Here is a 17,940-nt window from a genome sequence, read left to right as displayed (position 1 = left end):
AGCTGGGATAAAAAGGAAGTGGAGCAGCGCCCTCACATTCCTCCAGAATTGATCGAGACATTTATAGTCGCTAAATATTATAGTGGGCTGACCAGTATTTTTATCCTGGCTGCTTCTCGATGTCCACAAACCTATACAATTAAGAGTCCAATTTTAGAGTATTTACTGTACATACTAAATGGTCTGTCTGTTCATTTTGGAGCTAGAAAGTATGCTTATCTTAGCATAAAAACTGGAATCTAAGCGAAACAGCCAGCCTGGCTTTGTCCTAACCATCACCTCGAGGGCTGTTCACCTAGCAATTTCACAGTGATGACTAGAAAATAAATACAGTCGTCTGATACAGTAGACTGGCATATAACCCCTCTTAAAACCATAAATTGCAGTTTTTACACAAACAAGATATGTGTTAATGAGTGGGTTTGGAGACTGTGTTAGCTTTTTCTAATCAGTTTACGGTCCTTTTGCTAAGCTAAGCTAATTGGCTGCAGGCTGTAGCTTCATATTTACCGTACAGACATAAGCAAGGAATACATTCTCTGATCAAAGAAGCAAGAAAGCAAATATCACTTTTTGCGAAATGTCAAACTTTATTTGAGAACATACAGTAGAAGTGCAATACAAATATAATTATAGATGATTTGTTTGTGCAGTCAGTTAGAACATACAGATAGGTACTTTAGTAGGGAAGGAAAATTACCCCGTAATCCGCAAATCTGTCTAATGCAGGGCCAGAGTCTGACGGGGACAAAAACAGCCAATCAACAGCGATCCGTCACGTCTCCTCATGTGGCACGAAGCTACCGCCTGGCAGAAGTTCTTGCACAGATACTGACGCACACATTTGATGGTTGGATGCATTGGTGGATCGAAGCAAAGAAGGCCATTGAGATGGGATTGACAAGTGTTTACACTCATCGGCTGCTGATTGTGTGTTTACAGGTTACCATGGTTGCTGAGGAGGCTCGTGGTCATTCTCTGCCAGGCTGGTGGGTGAAGCTACAGTGGATGACAGGAGACAACGTTAGTTAGTGTGTGTGTGTGTGTGTGTCCGTGTGTGTGTGTGTGTACGTAACTATTTCTGCCTGGGTGTGGTTGCAGAGAGAGCACAGCTAATCGCTTATTTTGGCAACTTCTGAGTAATGGAGAGACAGTGAAGGGAAAATGTAGGCAATGTTTTTGCACAAACACACACATATGAACCTTGAGCATGCGCACGCTTAATTCGATTTTTTATAATCTGGCTTTCGTCTCTGGAGCCGAACATTGCCCACATGTTCCCGAGCCGAGAGCTTGACTTCAGAGGAGGAGAATGTGAGGAATGCTCTGACTTTTCTCTCCATAACGCGGAGAAATTGGACATGAAATAATCAGAGTATCAGGTTTAATCAGCTTGGAAGGCCCTCCTGACCTGTACATGTAACTATTTTCTATAGACACACGTGTAGAGGGATTCTAGCAATAGTGGTAATTACTGGAAAGTGACATTCCCAGTGCAGAGCCAAATGGGACTGGATAATGCTTGGGTCAGGGAAAGGATGCGTGTGTGTGTGTGTGTGTGTGTGTGTGTGTGTGTGTGTGTGTGTGTGTGTGTGTGTGTGTGTGTGTGTGTGTGTGTGTGTGTGTGTGTGTGTGTGTGTGTGTGTGTGTGTGGTGTGTGTGTGTGTGTGTGTGTGTGTGTGTGTGTGTGTGTGTGTGTGTGTGTGTGTGTGTGTGTGTGTGTGTGTGTGTGTGTGTGTGTGTGTGTGGACTTAGTTTCTGGGTAAATAAAACCCTCCTGACGGTAATTTCAACATATTACATTTTTCTCTGATTAGCTGTTTAAAAAAACATCTGACGGTTTGAGACTTTTGTGGCAAAATGAGTTTAAAACTAAATGTCCTGAGAAAACCTCTCGGGCAATTATTCCTATGTGGAATTCTTTGATGCATTATAAAAATAGGTGGGCGAGTTATAAAACACTACTGCAGAGACATTGAAATGTTTTCTAGTGCTCTTTGGATGGTCGACCAATCAGAAGCCACAGAGAGTAAAAAGAGAAGTTAATACAAACAACATAATTGCCTCTTAGACCCCAAACCACAAAATGTATATAAGCATGCTATATAATGTGCTAACTCAGTCTTTCACTTTAGTGCACTGCTTTCATGTCTTGATGTAAGTTATTTCAGACAGTTCTTTCCTTTATACTTCATTTTACCCGAGATGTGACAGAAATACATTCAGGCACACAGCAAAGGGCCTGGGCCAAGCCAGAGTTTATGATCTTTAACCAAACTGGAGTCTCTATTAAAAACTCCTGTGGAAACAACAAGGGAACTTTCTTTTGAAGGAAGCACTCACCCATGACATATTCCGTCTATATTAGATTTTGAATGAACCATTCCCTGTTGGCATCATTTACTTTGTTGGACTCTCCTGTTGACTCCACCAATTTTATACTCAAATCCCCCAAAAGGCCACGTTTGCTCTGGTGATCCTCAACATTTGGAATGTGTGATTCAATATGCTTCACAAGCAGCATGTTGACGCATTTTACCCTTTTATTTAATCACTCATGCCCTCAAACATGGAAGCGTGAAGGCTGAAGCTCCGCCGCTACGGTTAGCAGATGGCTAAACTATTAGCAACAATCGCCAATATTGAAGTTGTTTTTGCTGCAGGATTCTCTTGTGCTTTTCCTCATTTGAAGGCACATGCACTTGTGTCCAATGGAAAACTTTTGTTGTGTGTAATAAAAACGTTATACTCACTTATTACTTTAATAATATCATTGTGTGATTCTTATTTGCTAATGTTTATCTATATTTACTACTTTCACTTCTTTGCTAAGCTTGGGAAAATTCCTTATTAAGAACATTTGTTGCAGTGTTAGTTACAGTCTATGTCAGGGGTGTCAAACTCAAGGCCCGGGGGCCACATTCGGCCCGCGACTTCATTTTATGTGGCCCCACAAGAGCTTGCAAAGAATATAATATGTTTATTATACGGTTACATGCTACAGAAGCACGTTGCCAATAAACTACATGTCCCACAATGCATCTCAAATATGACTTTTTTCTCAGAATTTGCCTTTTTTTCTCAGAATTTGCCTTTTTTTCTTCCAAATATCCATTTTTTCATAGAATTCCTTTTTCTCAGAATTAGATTTTTATTTCAAAATGTCACTTCTATTTCTTTTTTCTCCAGAATTTGGCTTTTCTTTTTAAATCATTTTGGGACATACGCACTGAAGAGACTTGCCCTAGACTTCTGCTTTCAGACGTAGTTAATTATGAAGTTATTACCCTATCCGATAATCCAATGCAGAGGCAATGATGTAATATAATACATTATTTTATATATATGATATATTTATATATGTATTTTTACATAGTCTTAAAGTTACAACAGGCCCTTTGAGTGCAACCATAATGCTGATGTGGCCCGCGATGAAATTGAGTTTGACACCCCTGGTCTATGTGCACCAACAGCATGACCTTCAACTCAGGTGAACTGAGAACATCCTGATATGGCCTCCCTACCTCCCTAAACTTCCAGAATGCTCCTTTCATTATCACCAGGCTCAACCCCTCCCTTTCTCCTCTCTCTGTGTTTAAATATGCAACCCAAACTCTACTCTTCGTCTTTTCACTCGGTATGACTGACTGAACTTTCTTGCAAGAAATCAAATACGACGAAGACAGCTGAATGGTTTGATTCTCTATCCAAATTCCCACCACAAGTGCGAATGGTTTTCCATCACAGGCTAGATTTTCAAAAGCTGTACACAGAGGCAAGAGGTGCAGAAATCTCGTCTCCTCTCAGACCCAATGCATTTTATGCTTAAATATTATTATGGAACTTTTTCGCCAACGATGCCCAAAAACCAATTTGAATACGATTCGGTACATCTTCACACTATTCCACATGTGAGCTATTACAAGCTCATTAGCCTCACCTTTGATAAGTCTCTGGCTCTGAGATATTCCACATAACCTCCTGTCCGAAGAAACCCACATGATCTCCCTCCTTTGTCCACAGTCCAGCGGAGCCATCACTCGAGGCTGTGAGGACGAACAACCTGCCGGACACCTCGAGGACGTCCACGCTCACTATCGCTCTCTCATGAGCTCTCCATCGCTGCAGCAGAGGAGGCCGCTCACACACTGGCTGTGAGTAAAGAGAACACCTCAGGTAAAGGCGGATTTACCGTACATTACACACTTTTTATTTGATTGACTCCAACTTACACTCTCATCATGTTGGACGTCCAGTCCATAGTCACTGATGTCCCAGATCTGAAGCCAGCCGGTTGTATCTCCAGAGACCAGGATGGTGTTTTTTGGCTGATCCGAGCTCAGGCTCAAAACACGCTCACCGGGCTGCTCTGGAGAATAAAACTGGCCTGAAATCAGAAGGTAAGAAAATGAAATGTGCAGTGTTACATCTAAAGGGTTCTGACTACAGTCTGCTGTTGTTTGTTTTCTTGAAAGTCTACAGGGAGGAAGTTGCCTGCAAGTCAATCTAGCTACAGTACTGAGGTTTGTGCCAGATTCAGAAATACAAGATTCAAGCTGCAAAGGCTTTATTGTCATTTGCACAATAGCTGCAGCAGTTGGCAATGAGAAGTCCAAGGCTTCTCCAGCAGAGCAACGAGCGATCCATTTAAGAAGAAAATAGAGACATACAATTGTGAGAGAAAAGGTAAGTTGTGCAAGTTGCTCTGGTAAAAATGCAGGAAAAGGCACATTATTTATGTATAAGATGAAACAAAATGTCAAATTGAAATACGGTACAGTAGAATAAAATACTTGTTATTGTAAATATATATAAAATATGTGGACTGCAAACACTTTACAGAGTTTTCAGTTTGTAGGATAATACTATCCACACACACACACACACACACACACACACACACACACACACACACACACACACACACACACACACACACACACACACACACACACACACACACACACACACACACACACACACACACACACACACACACACACACACACACACACACACACACACACACACACACACACACACACACACCATGTATACATCACTTCAGGGGACATTACATTGACTTACATGCATTTCCTAGAGACTTATCCTAACCTTAACCATAACCAACACATGCCTAACCCTACCCTTAACCTAACCCTTAACCTTAACCTTACCCTAACCCTTACCCTAACCAAGTCTTCACCCTAAAATTAATGATCCCCCTCATGGGGACCTCCAATTTGTCCCCATAAGGGAAGCGAGTCCCCACACGTGACTATGTAAACAGATGTAGGTCCCCACAAGTATAGTAATGCTAGTCCACACACACACACACACACACACACACACACACACACACACACACACACACACACACACACACACACACACACACACACACACACACACACACACACACACACACACACACACACACACACACACACACACACACACACACACACACACCCCTCTCACAGTTCATGAGTCCCCGACCACTAAACACAGACAGGCCCTGGAAAGAGGAATAGTTGAGGGCTGGCAGGAATGGTAGAGGCGGCCGACCACAGTTCAGCCTGACTGCCACTTCTCTGTCTGTTTGTGAATCCATCTCGCAGGAGGAGCATTCAACCTGACAGCTGCTGGTCAACTGCTCTGGTGCTCTGTCCTGCTGTGAGAGTTGTATTCTAACGTCATGAACTTTTTGCACCGAGATTCACCATACCTCCGTGTTCCCCCCCTCACCATAGGTGTGTGTCTGTCCGGTGATGCTCCAGAAGCAGAGACGGCCGGCCTGCGATGACACCAGGACGCCTCGGTTTCTCAACTTCCTGTTGCCGGCTCGGTGCTGCAGGAACAGCAGGCCGTCCACAGGGGGCGCCGCTCTAGATGTGTAAAAGCAGAGAAATAAACAAAAGGGCCACAACAATGGACCAGTGATGACGAAGGGCTTTCGACACAAAAAATGTTTCCCCCAGACTAGAGAAGTGAGATTAATGGTTAGAAAAAGATGAAAAAACAAAATGTCTGCTACATGATTTGTATTTTTCATTTTTGCCTTTTCTCCTGACCTTTGCTTCATATGGGAGATATTGCATTATGCTACCTTTTGAATGTGATGAAGAGCCCCAACTAGACCCCTATTTGGAGCCATGTTTGTTTAATCTTTATGCGTATTTATGTTTTTTTTCAAGCAGCACAATTTCCTCTGATCTGTAGGGAAGTATAAGGTAACATACAATGGAAATGCAAAGTACAAGCACCTCAAACATGTATTTACGTGCAGTTCTTGAGTGATTGCGATCTGCTGCGTTCCACCAGCTTCACCACAGCTTTGGCTATCTTTACATCACCGTTGTGTTTCCTCACCCTGCCCGTGTGGGTCTCTGCAGGTGGAGCGCCGGCCCCTGTGTCTCCAGCCTCCAGATAATGACCTCTCCATCATAGCTTCCTGTGGCGATGACCCCCAGAGGAGAGCACTGACTCACAGCCAGGATGTCAGATTTGTGGACACCGCTGGACTTCCACTTCATGTCTGCTCTTACATACAAATCCTATATGTGAGGTAAATATAGACATGTAAATATTAAACACCAGCTACGCCGCTACGGTTGGCAGACGGTTGGCAGACGGTTGAATGTTTTAACACCAATATTGAACTTGTTTTGACTTTTAACTGTCAGACTCTTTGTTTGATAAGTCTGTCTTTCCTGCTTTGAAATGTAGGCAAATGTTTTCCAATGGTGGAATAGCTCATTTTACTGCGCGATTTTATCAGGCTCTTCCTTATCTGAAAGGACACACAAACGAAGTACCGTACTTTTCGGACTATAAGCCGCGACTTTTTTCCCCATTTTCTTTGTACAGCTAACGGCCACTAGGGAACCTCTTAAATCTATGGATTTTACAGGTAAAATTAACCACCTTTAACCCTACGGGCTCTATGACCGGTCCGCGCCCGCCACCTTTAAGCGGCGCGCTCCAGCAGGAAAAGCTGGAGGCCGGAAAAGAGTGAGACAGGTAGCGCGCCAAAATGAAAGTGGAACCGAGAGACGGAACGAGAGCAAGACAGACGGACAATTTAGCTGCTGCGGCTTATATGCAGGTGCGCTTTATAGTCCGAAAAGTACGGTACTCTTCTCTCAGATGAATTGAATTATATGCTGAAATATTCTGGATCTTTTGCCCAATGATGCCCAAAAAACACCTGCCAACCACAGATTTGAATATAATGTGGTCATGGGTGCACTGGTGTTTCATTTGTGTGCAGTTTTCAGGTTGAAAAAGCAGCTGTTGTTGTTGTACTAAAATAGAAAAGTTTCTCAGAAAACTAAAAGTACAATGCTCTCTCCAGGCTTTCACTGTGTGGGTGAACTTGTTGCCTGACATTGTGAAACTCTCTGCACATGGCTTCCCACCGTGTGACAGTTTACAAACGGTCTGAAACAACATCTAATTACTTGTGTTGCCTTGTGGAAAGCAGCTCCATTTCCCTCTCTGCTTTACTGCTGTTGTTTACACCTCTGGGCTACAGTGAGGTCAGCTGTTCAAAATGAATCTGGAGGCTCAGCGTGGTAAACTTCAGAGGAATACAGCTGCAGATGTCTCGCATGGCACACATGTCTGTAATCTCCCCAGGTGCATGCAGGGTAATTTACAACATCATTCGCTGATATCATTTACTCCTAAAAAAACATTGGAAACCCGCCTCTGCTGAAACATGGAGCTTTACAAAGCGAAACATTATGAGGGGGTGGGGGGAAAACAGCACGGAGAATTTGCTGGAAAAGCACGAGGACTGAATGTTACTACTGTTTTTAAGGGATGGATCTAACCGCAGACAGATGTTGCTTAAAGGTGGGGAGGTCAAATGTAACGCAAGGATTTGAGGTGCCAAAATATGCACATTCAGACTTCTTTATAACATACAGCGATTCATATGTGTGTTTATACTGGCACTGGCAATGCTTACACTTTAATTCTTCAAACCAGGGGGTTAGCACGTGGTGTTTTAGACATCTGTACTTCCAAGAAAAGACACAAGAGATCTGTTTTTAAAGGTATTACAGATTTAACAATTGGATTTAATCAAATAGTACTTCTACTCTAGGCTGATTTAAAGAACTTAAGCTCAAGCAGTGTTTTAAGACGTTATCAGATTAGTGTGGGATTCATCCTCCACATCTGGGGAAGAACTTGTGGCTTAAGTGTGAAGGATAAGACATCTTGATTGAGTCAAGCTGTTTGGTTATTAGGTTATGTGTGCTGCTTTGTTAATGGATTTAATGCTGGAATGTGCTGTTTCACTTGGCAGTGCAAAGAAGAGCATACTCCCCAGACACCACATCCTCACTCCCAGGTCGGCCTATGTTGACGTAATGTCAAGTCCCCTGTGTCCCAGCAGATAAGTCCCCAGCAGATATGCACGATAAAAATGTAAGAATGTCTGCATTTTTGTTTTATTTTGTTTGTGTCTGGTATTTAGTCCAAAACACACTTGCTTCACTTTTGAAATCCAAGCCACCTTGCAGCAATGGGCCAAAGATAGCAGGAGGAATAAGACTGCCAACAAGCGATATGATGTGTTTCAAATTCATGTCATATTTCTAGATATCTTTCTCTATTGTCTTTCATTAAACACCTGTTTATCAGACATAGCAGTGGAACATTTTTCACCCTAGTTTAAAAGGTGGTTGATTATCAAATTGTAATCATCTTTGAATTGTACCTTTGCAGCTGCGACGTCGTACTGAGCGACCCGCCGGCTCCATCCCACAGCCAACAGCTGGTTGTCATGGAGACAGGTCAACCCGGTGACTTCGGAGGTGTCGACGGGCTCCAGTTTGTGCAAGTTCAGGCCGTTAAGTAAGTTCCACACCTGCAAATTAACAAACTATTTTTATGCTGTTATAATGACTCCTTGAAAGGCCGTTTCCTTCATTTCATTCCTTTTTTTTTTTTTACTTTTTTTTTTTTTTTTTTAATCAACAAACATCCAGACAGACAACGCAATAGCAGTTGGCAAACAAGTTAGGATGACAACAGTGTGATTTGAGTCCGACAGGATAAAAAACAAAGACAAAACAAACAAAAAATGAATAAAACAAAAACAAAAAATGGACTGCGACAGGACAAAAAAACAAAAACAAAGTCAGAATCTAAAGGCTCTGGGTCCAAGTCCATTATTTATACCATAATGCAAAGGTAGAGATCAAATAATGTGTATAAATGGAACAAAAAGACCGAATATATCAAATAAAAAAAAAACACAGCACTTGTTGGTCAGTCAGCCGCCCGCTAATCACAGTTTAACACCGCAGGTCCACCACCTTATTGAACAGAGACATCCGGCATGTCCAGCTCCCGTATATACCTGTAGAAGGGGTTCCACGTCTTGTGGAATGTCCCCAAGGAGCCCCTCACTATGCACCTTATTTTCTCGAGTTTGGCTGCATTTAGGACTTCTTTTAACCACGAGGTGTGTGAAGGGGATGTTGGAGACTTCCACATGAGCAATATCAGGCGTCTGGCTAGTAAGGTAACAAAGGCTATGAAGGCTGTCTCCAGAGAAGAGAGTGGCCATGTGGGTGGGGTTACACCGAACAGTGCGGTCATGGCATTAGGAGCGACCGGTTTTCCAGTCATTTCTGACGGTGATCTAAAAGATGTCAGTCCAATAAGAGTGTAAGACCGGACAAGACCCGAACATGTGTGCGTGACTCGCCGGTGCTTGGCTACATCTGTCACAAGTGTGGGTCCACTTCCTTATATAGTTAGAGAGCCTGAGTTTAGTGAAGTGTGTGCGATGTACTACTTGGCACTGAATCAGTCCATGTCTAGCACAAATAGAAGATTGTGTACATTAGCGAGGGCTTTTTCCCAAAGTTCTTCTGATCTGTTTCCCAAAGAGATTTAATGGAGTTCAGGGTAACCAAACGAAGAGAATAAATCTGAGCGTAAACACACGTCATCATTCCCTTCAGAGTACGGCCTAAGGAGGTGTTAGTGGCGAATCAGTTGGGAGATTAGGAAACTGAGGAAATCTATCTTAACAGAACTGCGAATCTGTAGATACCTGAAGAAATGTTTGCCTAGGTAGTGCACATGTATCAGATGGCTGTTGGAAAGAGGCAAATGTGTTGTGAACATAAAGGTCTTTCAATGTTTTAACGCCTTGGTTAAACCAAATGGTAAAATGCGCCATCTACTAAGGATGGAGGAAAAACATGGTTTGCGGTTAAAGGGACTAATGTAGAGTGTGTTTGGAGTTCAAAGAAACGTATGAACTGATTCCAAATGTTCAAGGTTGCTTTGACAATTACATTTGTAGTGTAAGCAGAGGAGGGGGTCTTAATGCTGAAAGAGGACTGGACTACAGGAAGCAGCCTCCATTTCGAGCCAGACAGGCGGAGAGTCCGACTGCAGCCAGGCCTGTATTATTCTCAGGTTTGTGGCCCAATAAGAGAACCTCAAATTCGGCAGAGCAAGTCCACCCCGCGCCTTTGGTCTCTGTACAAATTGCTTGCGTATCCTTGGGGTTTTCTTGTTCCAAATAAAGTTAGAAATAATAGTGTCAGTTTTACGAAAAAAAGTATGAGGGAGGAAATGGGCACACATTGAAATAAATATAGAAATTTGGGGAGTATATTCATCTTTATAGAGTTAATTCGGTCACCTGGATCGCGAGGTAACTGAAGCTGTGTAGTGCAGTTTTTAATGGTAGACTATGTAGAGGGAACTCACGCGCCGCTCTATTTAAAGGGAGCATTTCGCTTTTAATTAAATTGAGTTTATAACCGGATACAGCACCAAATGAGATAAGGATAGGGAGAGCTGCAGGGACAGACACAGATAAATTAGAGACACAAAGAAGAAGGTCATCCGCGTAAAGAGAAGCTCTCTGTTCTACTCCATTTCTGAAAATACCTCTAATGCGGGGGTCACAGCGAAGAGCGATGGAGAGGGGCTCAATAGCTAATAAGAGAGGGCTCAAGGGACCAGCCCTGCCTGGTGGAGCGGGGAAGAGGGAAATATTCAGAGCGTTGTATTATTCGTCCTCACGGGAAGCTAGGGGAGAGGAGTACAATAGCTTCACCCATGAGGTAAAGTTCTTTCCAAGCCACATTTCTCCAAGTTGTGAAAAAGAGACCTCCACTCCACACGATCAAATGCCTTTTCTGCATCTAAAGATATCACAGCTTCAGGTACAGAATTTGCGGAAGGCTGGTAGATGGTGTTAATAAAGTCGTCTGAAGTTAAAAAATGAATGCCTATTTTTGATGAAGCCGGTTTGATCGGGAGAGATACTGGTTGGTAACACGGTTTCCAAACGTAAAGCGAGCATTTTAGACAGTAATTTAAAATCCACATTTAACAAGCCGATTGGTCGTAGGAGGAGCATGCGAGGGGATCCTTATTCCTTTTAAAAGGAGCGAGAAGGAGGCCTGATTAAGCTGGTGTGGGGTAAACTAGTAGAATTAAACGATTCACTAAACACATCTATCAAAACGGGGACTAATTCTGTTGAAACTTCTTGTAAATAATCAGTCATATCAGGAGGTATCAAAGGGACTTCGAGGGTGGGAACAATTGTCCAAATCCTGCGTGTCTGAGCTGGTTTCAGATGTGTATAACGAAGTATAATAGTCTCTAAGCTCATCATTAATTCTTTGGGAATCGATCGTAATGTCCGAGGATGTTTGGATTCTGGAATCTGGTAAGAGGCAACATTCTGTCGTAATTGATGCGCCAGTAATCTGCCAGCTTTGTCACCCGGTTCGTAATAATGACTTCTAGCCTTAAGAAGAAGTGCAGCAGCCTGGTCTGCGGTCAACGTATTAAATTCCGATGGAAGAACGAGGCGTTCCTTTTACACACGTGGAGTTGGTGACACGGAATAGAGGTCATCCAGATGACTCCTGAACCTGGAAATCAATTAGCATTTGCACTTCCTTCCGTTCCCTCGTCACAGTTAATGTCTTTTGAATGGGTTTTTGGTTAGATTACCAAAAGAGGGTGGGTTGTGAACAGGTGCTTATGAGATTTTAATGTTAGTAAATAATACTGAGTAAATATAAATAATAGTCAGAAGTTCCTACGCGTCTTAAAATTGTCGGTTGCCCTCAAATGGCTAAATGAGAATACTACTCGTTATCATGCTGAACATTAGCCGCCTTTCGCTTAGTGCAGGTGACAGGAAGTCATCAAGTGATCCTCACCAAATCCAATCAGATTTCATTTATACAGCCCAATGTCACAAAACACTTGTCTTAGTGGGCTTTACAGATCGTCATGGTATTGGTTTATAGCTTAAAGGTGGGGTATGTAATTCACTTCAGAAACACTTTGTTATAATCCATGGAATGCTCTTAACATCCCGATAGCAATGAATATATTATGCTTTGACAATAAATACATAACAAAATGTAATCTGTGGAAGCCGTAGCGCTGTAAAAAGCACGACCAATCATTTTAGCGCCGACCTGCCTGTCAGCCTTCCATCGGGGCACAAACTTATCTCGTGCCCTCATTGGTCATGTGCGCGTTCGTGTGTGTTGGAGGAGGGGCTCTGTGAGGAAGTGGCAGATTTGTTCCGGTTGTGTATTTTCAAATTCTAGCGCACTCGAGCCGGTTTCTCCAAAATGACATACCCCACCTTTAACGTAAGCTTTCTGTTTCTAATATACAGGTGTTTATTTATTATGAAGATATTAACTTTCTGAACAAGTGTAAATATCACTTGTGTTTGCCCCAAATCTTATTTTCTAAACTATTCAAAAAAGCCCATATCTTTTAGTCACCCTTGCGCTGCTAACATATGGGTTGGCTTACTAAAATATGTCATCACGACCACGTTATTGTATCAAATTCACAGTATTTCTGCACAAACTGATAGTGAAAAGTGGTGTTTAACCTTAATGGTGCCGTTGCGCGCTCCAGTGATCAGTCTTCTGTGGGAGGAGTCTAGTGCCATGCGGGCGATCCCCTCTTCTCCGTGAGCGTTTAGGATCTGAAGCCGCCTCCTCCCCGTCTCGACGTCCCACAGAGACACAGACGAGTCTTCATGTCCTGTAGCCACCTGTCTCAAAGTGGGGTTGTACAGAACACAGGAGAGAGGGGGACCACTTTGAATATCTGGTCCAGGTTCCCTTCCTTCATCGGTCAGCCACCCGCCCCCTCCTCTCCTTCTTCCAGACTGAGCACAGCTAGATAATCTTTGCATGCCACCGCTAAGAGAGGCTGCTCAGTGAGCGGGGGGCTCAGCAACAGGAAGGGGAAGTTTCCGTGTTCTGGGATTCGACCCGGCTGCTGGCAGGGGAACTGCAGGGCGACGCACTTCAGACACTGATGGCTGGAAATGTCCCAAACCCTCAGCTCCTGACAAAGGAAAAAAGACAAATCAATAAAGATGCTTTGTTGTGATATTCAAAACAAAAACCAATACGATTGACATATTGAAAAAAAAGCAATTGAAGTGGTTTTTGAAATATTTTGAAGGCCAGTTTTCTATTTAAAATTCATTTTGCACACAACACACACCACACACACACACACACACCACACACACACACACACACACACACACACACACACACACCCCACACACACACCACACACCACACACACACACACCCCTCTCACAGTTCATGAGTCCCCGACCACTAAACCAGACAGGCCCTGGAAAGAGGAATAGTTGAGGGCTGGCAGGAATGGTAGAGGCGGCCGACCACAGTTCAGCCTGACTGCCACTTCTCTGTCTGTTTGTGAATCCATCTCGCAGGAGGAGCATTCAACCTGACAGCTGCTGGTCAACTGCTCTGGTGCTCTGTCCTGCTGTGAGAGTTGTATTCTAACGTCATGAACTTTTTGCACCGAGATTCACCATACCTCCGTGTTCCCCCCTCACCATAGGTGTGTCTGTCCGGTGATGCTCCAGAAGCAGAGACGGCCTGCCTGCGATGACACCAGACGCCTCGGTTTCTCAACTTCCTGTTGCCGGCTCGGTGCTGCAGGAACAGCAGGCCGTCCACAGGGGGCGCCGCTCTAGATGTGTAAAAGCAGAGAAATAAACAAAAGGGCCACAACAATGGACCAGTGATGACGAAGGGCTTTCGACACAAAAAAGTTTCCCCAGACTAGAGAAGTGAGATTAATGGTTAGAAAAAGATGAAAAAACAAAATGTCTGCTACATGATTTGTATTTTTCATTTTTGCCTTTTCTCCTGACCTTTGCTTCATATGGGAGATATTGCATTATGCTACCTTTTGAAATGTGATGAAGAGCCCCAACTAGACCCCTATTTGGAGCCATGTTTGTTTAAATCTTTATGCGTATTTATGTTTTTTTTCAAGCAGCACAATTTCCTCTGATCTGTAGGGAAGTATAAGGTAACATACAATGGAAATGCAAAGTACAAGCACCTCAAACATGTATTTACGTGCAGTTCTTGAGTGATTGCGATCTGCTGCGTTCCACCAGCTTCACCACAGCTTTGGCTATCTTTACATCACCGTTGTGTTTCCTCACCCTGCCCGTGTGGGTCTCTGCAGGTGGAGCGCCGGCCCCTGTGTCTCCAGCCTCCAGATAATGACCTCTCCATCATAGCTTCCTGTGGCGATGACCCCCAGAGGAGAGCACTGACTCACAGCCAGGATGTCAGATTTGTGGACACCGCTGGACTTCCACTTCATGTCTGCTCTTACATACAAATCCTATATGTGAGGTAAATATAGACATGTAAATATTAAACACCAGCTACGCCGCTACGGTTGGCAGACGGTTGGCAGACGGTTGAATGTTTTAACACCAATATTGAACTTGTTTTGACTTTTAACTGTCAGACTCTTTGTTTGATAAGTCTGTCTTTCCTGCTTTGAAATGTAGGCAAATGTTTTCCAATGGTGGAATAGCTCATTTTACTGCGCGATTTTATCAGGCTCTTCCTTATCTGAAAGGACACACAAACGAAGTACCGTACTTTTCGGACTATAAGCCGCGACTTTTTTCCCCATTTTCTTTGTACAGCTAACGGCCACTAGGGAACCTCTTAAATCTATGGATTTACAGGTAAAATTAACCACCTTTAACCCTACGGGCTCTATGACCGGTCCGCGCCCGCCACCTTTAAGCGGCGCGCTCCAGCAGGAAAAGCTGGAGGCCGGAAAAGAGTGAGACAGGTAGCGCGCCAAAATGAAAGTGGAACCGAGAGACGGAACGAGAGCAAGACAGACGGACAATTTAGCTGCTGCGGCTTATATGCAGGTGCGCTTTATAGTCCGAAAAGTACGGTACTCTTCTCTCAGATGAATTGAATTATATGCTGAAATATTCTGGATCTTTTGCCCAATGATGCCCAAAAAACACCTGCCAACCACAGATTTGAATATAATGTGGTCATGGGTGCACTGGTGTTTCATTTGTGTGCAGTTTTCAGGTTGAAAAAGCAGCTGTTGTTGTTGTACTAAAATAGAAAAGTTTCTCAGAAAACTAAAAGTACAATGCTCTCTCCAGGCTTTCACTGTGTGGGTGAACTTGTTGCCTGACATTGTGAAACTCTCTGCACATGGCTTCCCACCGTGTGACAGTTTACAAACGGTCTGAAACAACATCTAATTACTTGTGTTGCCTTGTGGAAAGCAGCTCCATTTCCCTCTCTGCTTTACTGCTGTTGTTTACACCTCTGGGCTACAGTGAGGTCAGCTGTTCAAAATGAATCTGGAGGCTCAGCGTGGTAAACTTCAGAGGAATACAGCTGCAGATGTCTCGCATGGCACACATGTCTGTAATCTCCCCAGGTGCATGCAGGGTAATTTACAACATCATTCGCTGATATCATTTACTCCTAAAAAAACATTGGAAACCCGCCTCTGCTGAAACATGGAGCTTTACAAAGCGAAACATTATGAGGGGGTGGGGGGAAAACAGCACGGAGAATTTGCTGGAAAAGCACGAGGACTGAATGTTACTACTGTTTTTAAGGGATGGATCTAACCGCAGACAGATGTTGCTTAAAGGTGGGGAGGTCAAATGTAACGCAAGGATTTGAAGGTGCCAAAATATGCACATTCAGACTTCTTTATAACATACAGCGATTCATATGTGTGTTTATACTGGCACTGGCAATGCTTACACTTTAATTCTTCAAACCAGGGGGTTAGCACGTGGTGTTTTAGACATCTGTACTTCCAAGAAAAGACACAAGAGATCTGTTTTTAAAGGTATTACAGATTTAACAATTGGATTTAATCAAATAGTACTTCTACTCTAGGCTGATTTAAAGAACTTAAGCTCAAGCAGTGTTTTAAGACGTTATCAGATTAGTGTGGGATTCATCCTCCACATCTGGGGAAGAACTTGTGGCTTAAGTGTGAAGGATAAGACATCTTGATTGAGTCAAGCTGTTTGGTTATTAGGTTATGTGTGCTGCTTTGTTAATGGATTTAATGCTGGAATGTGCTGTTTCACTTGGCAGTGCAAAGAAGAGCATACTCCCCAGACACCACATCCTCACTCCCAGGTCGGCCTATGTTGACGTAATGTCAAGTCCCCTGTGTCCCAGCAGATAAGTCCCCAGCAGATATGCACGATAAAAATGTAAGAATGTCTGCATTTTTGTTTTATTTTGTTTGTGTCTGGTATTTAGTCCAAAACACACTTGCTTCACTTTTGAAATCCAAGCCACCTTGCAGCAATGGGCCAAAGATAGCAGGAGGAATAAGACTGCCAACAAGCGATATGATGTGTTTCAAATTCATGTCATATTTCTAGATATCTTTCTCTATTGTCTTTCATTAAACACCTGTTTATCAGACATAGCAGTGGAACATTTTTCACCCTAGTTTAAAAGGTGGTTGATTATCAAATTGTAATCATCTTTGAATTGTACCTTTGCAGCTGCGACGTCGTACTGAGCGACCCGCCGGCTCCATCCCACAGCCAACAGCTGGTTGTCATGGAGACAGGTCAACCCGGTGACTTCGGAGGTGTCGACGGGCTCCAGTTTGTGCAAGTTCAGGCCGTTAAGTAAGTTCCACACCTGCAAATTAACAAACTATTTTTATGCTGTTATAATGACTCCTTGAAAGGCCGTTTCCTTCATTTCATTCCTTTTTTTTTTTTTACTTTTTTTTTTTTTTTTTAATCAACAAACATCCAGACAGACAACGCAATAGCAGTTGGCAAACAAGTTAGGATGACAACAGTGTGATTTGAGTCCGACAGGATAAAAAACAAAGACAAAACAAACAAAAAATGAATAAAACAAAAACAAAAAATGGACTGCGACAGGACAAAAAAACAAAAACAAAGTCAGAATCTAAAGGCTCTGGGTCCAAGTCCATTATTTATACCATAATGCAAAGGTAGAGATCAAATAATGTGTATAAATGGAACAAAAAGACCGAATATATCAAATAAAAAAAAACACAGCACTTGTTGGTCAGTCAGCCGCCCGCTAATCACAGTTTAACACCGCAGGTCCACCACCTTATTGAACAGAGACATCCGGCATGTCCAGCTCCCGTATATACCTGTAGAAGGGGTTCCACGTCTTGTGGAATGTCCCCAAGGAGCCCCTCACTATGCACCTTATTTTCTCGAGTTTGGCTGCATTTAGGACTTCTTTTAACCACGAGGTGTGTGAAGGGGATGTTGGAGACTTCCACATGAGCAATATCAGGCGTCTGGCTAGTAAGGTAACAAAGGCTATGAAGGCTGTCTCCAGAGAAGAGAGTGGCCATGTGGGTGGGGTTACACCGAACAGTGCGGTCATGGCATTAGGAGCGACCGGTTTTCCAGTCATTTCTGACGGTGATCTAAAAGATGTCAGTCCAATAAGAGTGTAAGACCGGACAAGACCCGAACATGTGTGCGTGACTCGCCGGTGCTTGGCTACATCTGTCACAAGTTGGGTCCACTTCCTTATATATTTTAGAGAG

The 17,940-nt window shown here is 43.3% G+C and overlaps 1 protein-coding gene across 1 annotated transcript in view; it reads right to left on the bottom strand.

The window, feature by feature from the left end:
* Window positions 1-581: 581 nt before the first annotated feature.
* Window positions 582-17,940, bottom strand: part of LOC117464609 (uncharacterized) — a 30,946-nt gene continuing 13,587 nt past the window's right edge. The window contains 12 exon segments of the mRNA XM_034107138.2: window positions 582-999; window positions 3,941-4,152; window positions 4,233-4,387; window positions 5,749-5,888; window positions 6,373-6,557; window positions 8,732-8,881; window positions 12,917-13,194; window positions 13,197-13,380; window positions 13,676-13,680; window positions 13,910-14,046; window positions 14,531-14,715; window positions 16,890-17,039. Coding sequence (XP_033963029.2) covers window positions 972-999; window positions 3,941-4,152; window positions 4,233-4,387; window positions 5,749-5,888; window positions 6,373-6,557; window positions 8,732-8,881; window positions 12,917-13,194; window positions 13,197-13,380; window positions 13,676-13,680; window positions 13,910-14,046; window positions 14,531-14,715; window positions 16,890-17,039 — 1,809 coding nt within the window. The 3' untranslated portion in view covers window positions 582-971.

The sequence above is a fragment of the Pseudochaenichthys georgianus genome, chromosome 19 (assembly GCF_902827115.2).
Source record: "Pseudochaenichthys georgianus chromosome 19, fPseGeo1.2, whole genome shotgun sequence".
NCBI lineage: Eukaryota > Metazoa > Chordata > Actinopteri > Perciformes > Channichthyidae > Pseudochaenichthys > Pseudochaenichthys georgianus.
This window is presented reverse-complemented; position numbering and strand designations above follow the sequence as displayed.